The 9,684-nt window shown below is 38.4% G+C and overlaps 1 protein-coding gene across 1 annotated transcript in view; it reads right to left on the reverse strand.

The window, feature by feature from the left end:
* grm6b (glutamate receptor, metabotropic 6b) overlaps positions 1-6,545 on the reverse strand; it is a 30,553-nt gene extending 24,008 nt beyond the window's left edge. The window contains exons 1-2 of the mRNA XM_041783004.1: positions 6,490-6,545; positions 828-1,414 (exon numbers count right to left, since the gene is read on the reverse strand). Coding sequence (XP_041638938.1) covers positions 828-1,358 — 531 coding nt within the window. The 5' untranslated portion in view covers positions 1,359-1,414; positions 6,490-6,545. The remainder of the gene's footprint in view (positions 1-827; positions 1,415-6,489) is intronic.
* Positions 6,546-9,684: the final 3,139 nt, after the last annotated feature.

Genomic DNA, 9,684 nt, shown 5'->3' on the forward strand with positions numbered 1-9,684 from the left:
TCGAGTCCATATCAGTCTTTTTAGTGTTGTTTTAGCTTAGCTACTTCATGTTTCCTCTGATGAAGCCTGCAGACCCAAATAGCTCATCAAGTGCACTGAGACGGAGGAACACATAGCCGGTAGCTGAAGCTTACATTGCAAAATAGTGCCAAACATAGAGGCTTTCTGGATGAAAAATAGAACTACTCAAAAATGTTTGATATAGTGTACAATTAAGTCAGCATGGTTTTTTTGGTCCATTTTTACCTTAAACTTGCTAAATTAAACTTTTCCAAGCCCATCCTGTTTAAAGGGAAAACGATCTCTACTATTGCCAAGTACCTTATACAACCCAACTTCAAAAATATCGAAATATCCCTTTAACTTTACCATGACTATGTTATATAATCATACTGACTCAGAGAGGATCAATACTTAAAACATAAAATACCATGTAACAGTGAAGCTGATCGAATTGGTAGCTTTACTGTTGCAGAAAGGTAGGACAAGTCTTAATCACTCAACCATGAGGCCACTGCCTTCATTAGGTTTTAATATGAATGAATAGATAAAAAAGTGCAAATAAATCTTTAAATATCAAAGCTTGGTTATGTTTTAACCATTTTCTTTCCTTCTTATCATTTTAGGGCTCTTAAATAAATCTTATAGCCAAGTGTTGGATCCAAATCCCCAGGCTTTATACCATCACTTCAACTTGTGCCTCTTTATCCTTTTGTGGATTATGGTTTCTACCTGAATTCATCACACATGTTTACAAATGAAAGGGGACTGGCTTGATTATCACAAATTTGTGGTAAATAAAAAAGGAAGGAGAAAAAAAAACTCACAGCAAACAGTCTCAGCACATTGGCCACCATGATGGACACCGAGCTGCCAGAAGCCCCGATCACTCCGACTACCCTCTCCGGCTTGGGGATGATGGGAGGCTCTCCATTTGAGCAGCGCACATCTGATGTGTCCTTCTGGATGAGAGCCTGCACGAAGGTGAGAGACTGCTCCAAGGCGTAGGTGTCTCTGGAGCAGGTGTCCAGGATCCGGGCTCCCAGTGTGATGTTAGGCAGCAGATCTGGGTCACTGTTGATCTGGTCCAAAGCATACAGCATGGCCTCTAAACGATGGATCCCCTTTTCTCTCTTCACCTCCCCACAGGGCACCCCAGCAGGCCCCCGGGAGTGTACAGGAAACAGCCCACCCAAGGTTATGTCACCCTCAATTTTGATGGACTGGGGCTGGGTACCCTGCTGAGCCCAGGAGCCTGGGCTGATGCCCAACAGTAGCACCCACATAAGCTGGGGCCATGTGTGGTATCCTGAAGGTGAACTGAGCCGGCAGTGGGATGAGCGGGCCTCTGATGTCATGATGACGACCAGCAGAGGTACTGACAGCACCCGGCCACTCCCTCTACCTTTGACACCTGGGGGCAGTCAGAGAGGGGTCTTATCACAAACTCATCAACATGACAGGATGGTCATTTTTATAGTCACATTAAAAAACAGTCAAAATGATATTTCCATTTACTCATTTTGAGCATAAATCTTTCAGTTTTTCTGTTGCACATGTGATTATATTGTAGGGTTGAGTGGTTTTCACCACAGTAGTAATACTACATAATAATAATAATAATAATAATAATAATAATAATAATAATAATAATAATATCTTAAATTTATATAGTGCCTTTCAAGAAACCCAAGGACGCTTTACAGGAACACATATACATTACATTACTTATTTTTAATTGTTTTTGGTCTGCAGAGTCAGGGAAGCTATGTCACTGTATAATAGCCACAATTTAAAGTGTTGGGTGTTGAAAAAAGATAAGAAAATTCAGATTTTTTTCTTCAATATCTACTTTCTGGGCTTTTTGGCTTTTGTTTGGAAAGGGAAAGATAAGCAGGTGGTTTTACCATAAGGCAAAGGTAGGCAACCACCTGGGGCCTCATTGCACAGGTGAATGTGAGGTATACAACAAAAATGATTTCAATGATCAAGATGCATATTTAAACGATAAATAAGTGGTGCTGAGTGTATAAAATAACATCAAAATATTGTTTGCTAGGTCAAAATTTCACAGGAAGGAAAAAGTCTCATCATGTGTTAATATCAAGTAAATTCTCACAAGGTAGGTGCCTATATAATATATTTCAACAATAGAATAGCTGATCCCTGTATGATAAATGGCATAAGATAATTTAGAAAATGAGCGACAATTGTTGTAGATTTTTACAATGGGGAGACCTCGACCGCTGGGCAGGAAGTACCCTTATCGGGTTTTTCCTTAGTTTGTGGTGTGTTATTTCAAATTTTTTATCCCCCGAAGCTTAACACCAACCTTTAGGGTTCAGGGGTCCTAACCCTCTTAGTAATTTCCTTAGTTTGTGGTGTTAAATCAAAATTAGTCCCCCTCATCAAATTTTCAGTTTTTATTCAAAAAATCTGCTATTGTGAAAAATAGCCCCTTAATATGACCTCTGACAGCGAGCAGAACATACATTTGGTACTTTACTCTGGTTCTGGCTTAGGTAATGTTCGTCTCTTCCCGCCCCGCAGTTGAGGTCACCCCATTGTAGAGGTCTGCAACATATGAGCCCAAAACGCCCACCGTGGAGGTCTGCAGTCAGATGTTTATGGTGGATGTAACAGTGTTGTTAATTTCACAGTATTCAGGTGAAAGAAACGTCTCGATGTCACCATGGACATGTCATGGTTTCAAACGTCTTCAGGAAAAAAGTGTTTTTTTAATGCAGCAGCATGGAGTGAAGAGACAACTACAGATAACGTCAGCCCTTGCATGCCCATCATCCTTTGCACTCCACTTGCTGGCTTGATCTAACAGAACAAAAATGATGGATGCTAAAAGTGGCAAGGGAGAACTGAGAGACAAGTTTTTGAGATTGTGGAGGCTCAGGCAACTTTGAAATCTTGCATTTTGGTTTCAGGGTGTGAAGAGGAGTAAAAAGGTGACGGACAAATAAAAACAATATGCAGACACTGCCAGATGGTGGTGACACATTCAATAAGACTAGTCTTTTAACATTAATTCTTCTAATAATTATATTTCTATGCCATTGAGTGTGAGTGAGTGTATGCCTTTGTTTTAAATCTGTGTCTTTTCACTAAAATTGAATGTATGCACTTTCTATGAACAAAATGTATTTCCCTATGCTTTTATGCACTTTCTGTACCATAAATGCACTTTATATCTATACCTTATTTTCTCTTTTGCCTGCCACAGGGACTGCAGATGGAAATTAGCTAGAAAGCTATAATCTGGTGCAGAGCATCTCTGCTCTGATGAGTTTAATGTTTTTCTGTACATGGTCCCTGACAAATAAAAGTAAATAAATAAATAAGGAATACGAGTAGCGTGAGGAGCCCCTTGGCAGATCATCACCCCGAAAAGATTCGCAAAGAGGTGATGAGCAGAATCCAGCCAGGGCAAAAGACTCTTAAGGAAGCATTCACAATCTAACTTCCTTACAATGGCACAAGGGTTCAGCAGATCACAAGGTGTATTGATGAATAATACCTACAGCTATTTTTAGAGGTGGGCAACGATGATTAGTAAACACGCTGGAACCATAAAATAAGTAGATACCTATAAAATCAAAGTATAAAATGTAACTGCTATAAAATCATAAAAAATAAATAGAGTAAATAGATGAGGCAATGTAAGGCACATATATTACTTTAAGCTACAACTTGCCTTCAGTTATGTTTAGTTACATATACACATATCTTTAAGTCATTTTTTCCTCAAATAAGAAGTGATGGGAAAGCACTGTTAGCTTACATTTGGGCATATCCTGTTTTGTGTTTGTGTGACCTTGAAACTGAAAAGCAAAGCTTCAAAATATTTTTCTTAACTAGATAGGATTGCTTTAGGCTAAACAGAAAAGGAATTTATATTGTTCTTTGCCTGGGGCCTCAAAAGTATCATAACGACCGCTGTGTAAAGTGTGGGAAACCAGGGCGAGAGAGTGGGTTATGACATACAAGGAAGGAAGGGGGTCACAGGATTCAACCCCCATGGAAGTTCAAGTTTCATACATGGGGTGCATCCTAACCTCTAGGCTATTTGTGCCCCTGGAGAAAAGTTTTTGATCACTTCATTAACGTTTGGTACCTTTGCAGAACATGCCTGTAGCTTTCTTTACACAGTGCCTACAAAAAGTATTCACTCCCTTGTTAAACTTTTTATCACGTTTATAAATCAATCATGGTCAATATGATTGGGCTTTCTTTACATGAAAAAAAATACAAAAAAAATCTTTAATGTCAAAGGGACAACAGATTTCTACAAAGTAATGTCAGTTTTAAATTCATAAAAATATGTACGTTGAAATAAATGATTGTGAAAATGTTCGTCCCCTTTAAAATGAGTGACCTAATTCAACAGAAGTCCAACAATTGGTGTTAGTGGTCTCATAATTAGTGAAATGGGGATCACCTGAGGGCAGTGAATGTGTCCCAAATGATAAGTAGAGTATAGTGTAAGTTTAAAGACACCTGTGTCTGGAAGGTCCAGTCATTGGTTAATCAGTATTCCTGGCTACCATTACACCATGAAGACAAAAGAACACTCCAAGAAACTCAGAGAAAATGGTTAATTAAAAGTATAAGTCAGGCAAAAATTCCAATAACTGAACAACCCCCAGCATTACGTTAAATCCATTGTCAATAAATAGGAGGATTGTGGCACATGTGTAAATCTGTCTAGTTCAGGCTGTCTTCACAAACTGAGTGACTGTGCAAGAAGGAGACTATTGAGAGAGGCCACCAAGACACCTATGACTACTCTGAAGGAGTTAAAAGCTTCAGTAACTGAGATGGGAGAGACTCTGCGTACACAACTGCCACTCGGGTTCTCACCAGTCAAAGCTTTATGGAAGAAAGCCACTTTTGAAGAAAACCTGTATTTAATTTCAACAAGAGTTTGACAAGAGTCAGTCATGTGGAAGACTCCAAGATCTAGTGGAAGAAAGACTGAAATGGTGCTTTTTAGCCATCAGACAAGACGCTATAAACACATTGCAAACATCCCCACTGTAAAGCATGGTAGTGGCAGCATCATGCTGTTGGGATGCTCCTCTTCAGTCAGCCCTGGACGGCTTCTAAAGGTGGAGGGTAAAATGAATTCTGCAAAAGAAATATGACTTGAGAAGATTTATTTTCATAGAAATTGTTTAAGGACAGCAGGGTAAATGCGCTGAAGTGTCTGAGTCAAAGCCCAGACTTCAATCCAATGTAAAATTTGTGGCTGTACTTGAAAAGGGCTGCTCACACCTGATCCCCTTGGAGCCTGACAGAGCTTGAGCAGTTTTGCAAAGACGAATGGCGTGAAATTGCGTCCAGATGTGAAAGCCTGTTTGAGACCTGTCCACTCAGACTCGGTGCTGTGACTACAGCCAAAGGTGCATCTACTGAATACCGACTAGAAGGGGATGAACATTTATGCGGCCACTTATTTTACATTATATGTTTTATTCAATTAAAAATACTTTGTAGAACTTAGTTTTCACTTTGATATTAAAGACCTGTTTTTTGTAAAAACAAAATTATTATCTTGACCATGACTGATTTATAAAAATCACTAAAAGGGTAAACATCCAAAAGATAGATACTTTTCATATGCATAGTATGTACCAATATTTGAGGAAAATCGTACTATTTAAAAAACGGAGATTTCTGTATTGACACACAAAATGTTTTGTTATATTTTTTATGCAAAAAATCACTGTAATGGTAGACCTGGCAATAGAAAGGTGTAGGGTTGACACACACTTGAGAGTTTCTTTTCACATACGCTCTCATCCCATGGATCTCTTGTCTTTTGGTGCACGGCATTCAAACTTAAAAGGCTTGCATAAAAGCTACATATGTTAACACCAAAGAAAGGCTGTAGTCAAGGAGAAGATTTTTAGGATCCAGGATAAGCGAGTGTGCAGACGAGTGAAAGTTGGAAGCTTTTATCATGGAGAGCTGAGAGCCCATGATGGAAAACACTATAAATTTTGCAGAACACAAAACATCGACCAAAGCTTTACAGCATTTCATGCTCCAAAAGTTGGAGCAGGTTAATTTTATCTGCAGGAATATCAATGAATAAAAGAAACCACAGACTTTGAATGCTTTTAGCAAATGTGTTAATGTATTTAAGATTACCATGCATACCAAACCATCATACTGGGGTCACTTTTAATAAAATTTAAGTTCAAATGTCTTAGATAAATAAAGCTAACACTATAACAGTGCCTATGGATTTTCTTTTTCTAAATTGTGATTCATGTTTAAACTCATTTATGATGCTGAATCTGTCTACATGTCTGTAATTCCCCTTTGGTGCTGGAATTACAGAAACTTCTAGGAAAGATTATCAATATCAGTAAGAGCATAAAATCTGCACACATCTAAGCTTCAGTAATCACTCAACTGTTGCAGACCTGGACTTTTTAGGCAATCCACAAGTAGAAAAAAAAAACTTCTTACCTGTCCATTCTTCATCGACCAGTCTTCAATTTATCCATCACGTGAACTCTTCCAAATAGGCCTCCGTCCATGGTGCAAAACGTGACTTTATATTTAGAGGCACGGCTCTCCTCTCCTCAGCAAAAGTAAATCCTCTGTCATCTCAGACAGCCGCTGTGCACCCTCCAAAATAACCAGAACACACTGAGACCAACGCAGGGGGAAAATAAGTAACTTCAGATTATAAAGAATAAAAGATAACACTGACTTTTGAGGCTTCAGGATGTAGTATCATTGCAAAGTCAAGAAATGGTGGTGAAAAAAAAAGCAGTATAACAGCAGTGAGATTCTACAAATCACTGACAAATCCCTTAAAAGCTCTCTCTCTCTCTCTCTCTCTCTCTCTCTCCCCCTCTGTCGTCCTTTTTCCTCTGCGTGCATCTCTGTCCAGGCACTCCCTCCACCACCACCATCACCCCCTTACTCTCACTTACTCTCTGTGTCACTCTCTCTCTGCTGAACTCTCTCCCTTGCTTGCTCTCTCAGCCCACTAATGGCCACAGATTGGGATTATCATGTAGGCGTCTGTGAAGAAAGCACTAGGTGGACCAGCCCATTTCTTTTTTTTTTTTCATAGAGCTAAACCAAATATCCCCCTCCCCCACTGCCCCAACAACAGTATGATGGAACTCCGTCACTTTGAGAGATTAGATGAGCAGCCATTTGATTCATACAGTCTCTCTCTCTCTCTCTCTCTCTCTCTCTCTCTCTCCCCCTTACTCTGTCACACACATGTACGCAATAAATCACTCATATGCCCCCAAAATTCACACGCTGTCCCTCTCCTCACACACACCTGTCATATTGGTACAATAGTTGAGAATATCTGAGGACAAACCCGGTTTCTGCTGCACAGAATGCAGCTGGATTATATTTATTATTGATTGAGCCGATGCTCTGGGGAAAGCAGGCACCAGATCAGTTTGCAGGTCATCTTCTGTCAATTAGACTTGAACATAGTAGCATTACTTCCGCCTCCTGCACACATGTACTGCACACAGGCCTGCCCACAGAATTAGCTGGGCCCCTGAAAAAAACAGAGAAGGGCCCTCCCCAGTCCTGATTTATTGATGATATTAATGTATGTGTGTTGGATCAGTAGCATTGGTGCTAGCATCCTAGCTAACAGTTACGTCATTTTGAAGCAGAAAAGTAGTCAAGCTATTATTGGGTTCCGGTGTTTATTCATGACACTTTTTAACTGCTTTTCACCTCTGTTTTCAGTCAGTTTTGTATCTTTCAACCACCTATAGCCCATTTTTTTCTACATTGGACTCATTTTCACCGCTCTAAAATCGTCTAACTGGACTATTTTTGAATTTTTTTTGCACCCCATTTTTGAATGTCTTTGCCCCATATGCCTCATTAACCCATGTGTGCCACTGTTCATTTTTTTGGCCACTCTTTAACCATTTTTCACCATTTTCCACCTATTTTTGCCACTTTTTAACCCATTTTTTTATCTGGCCATTATATTCAACTGCTTGCCCCATTTAATCCATTTTCCCTTTCATTACCCATTTTTGCCTGTTTAACCCGTTTTTTAAACCACTTTTCACTATTTTCATCCCATTTTCTTAACCCATTTTTGCCACTTTTCAACCTGTTTTTACCGGTTTATCTGGCCATTTTTGCTTTTTATTGCCACTTATAACACTTTCTTTTTTATCCCAATTTTACCTGCCTAAATCATTTTTGCCTATCTTTTCCTTTTTTTAAATAATTTTTCACTACTTTTTAACCGCTTTTCACCAGTTTCCACCCTTTTGCCTAATGTAACCAATTTTTGCCTCACCACTTTCTCACAAGTATTTTCCACTTTTTCCACTTTTAACTTGTTTCTGCCACTTTTAACCTGTCATACCCACATTATCTGGACAGTTCTGCAACTTTCTGCCACATTAAAACCCATTTTTTATAATGTGTTTGAACCATTTTTGCCTCTCTTGGCACATCTGTTAAAACTTTGGGGATTTTTACTACTTTTTAACAACTTCATCTGATCATTTTTGCAACTTTTCAACCAGTTTTGTGCATTTTTGTAGCCACTTATAACCCTTTCTTCCTTTTCTCTGTCCCATTGTTACCTGCTTAAACCATTTTTGCCTGTCTTTGCCCATTTTAAACTAATTTTTCACTACTTTAACCGCTTTTGACCATTTTCCACCCTTTTGCATTCTGTAACTTTTTTTTTTTTTTGCCTCATCAACATTCTTACAATTTTTTTCCACTTATTTTCCACTTTTAACTTATTTCTGCCACTTTTAACCTGTTATACCCACTTTATCTGGACACTTTTGGAACTTTTTGCCACATTCAAACCCTTTTGCCTCTCTTGGCCCATTTGTGTCGCTTTTAAACCTTTGGGGTTTTTTTCTACTATTTTTTAATAACTATATCTGGCCATTTTTGCAACTTTTATATCACTTATAACCATTTTTTTCCTTTTATGCCCATTTTTTGCCACTTGTACCCATTTTTACTATTTTGAAACAATTTTGTTTTTGCTGCTTTTTAACTACTCTTAACCCTTTTCCAACCATTTTGTGCATTTTTAACCATTTTTTTCCCTTTTTTAAACCTCTTATCACCACTTTTCTTCAATGTTTGCCCCTTTAAACCATTTTTTGTGATTTTTTCATTATATTTTAAAGTTGTTTAAGTTTCTTCTACTTTATTTTTTGGCATCCTGATGTTTGAGCACATCAAGGCTCAGCTATAAAGTCTGAAAGTACTTTGCTGTTTACTTCAGCTTTTTATCCATATTGTTAACATTAACAGTACAAAGGTAATTATTTTTTTAGAAAATGAGTTTACAGTTTGAAAAAGGGTATACCATTCTCCAAAATAAAAAATAAATACAATACATTTTTGTTGTTATTTTTGTGGTTATTATTCAGGTTAAAAATAAAATATGGTTATCACAGCTTGACTTTACAATGAACCATGATTTTGCTGACCTCTCTGGGGCCCATTAATTTGACTGGACCCCAGAGAGCGCTCCTCTTTATCCCTCCTTATGGGCAGCCTTGACTGACACCTCACCATGTACTTCACATATGGACCCTCTTCATGTGGTGTTTGAAAAATGAAGCAAACAGAAAATGTTTGTTTTCCCTTCACATGACACATTTATTTCAAGTCACCCCACACTGA

Source organism: Cheilinus undulatus, linkage group 3 (genome assembly GCF_018320785.1).
Source record: "Cheilinus undulatus linkage group 3, ASM1832078v1, whole genome shotgun sequence".
Taxonomy (NCBI): domain Eukaryota; kingdom Metazoa; phylum Chordata; class Actinopteri; order Labriformes; family Labridae; genus Cheilinus; species Cheilinus undulatus.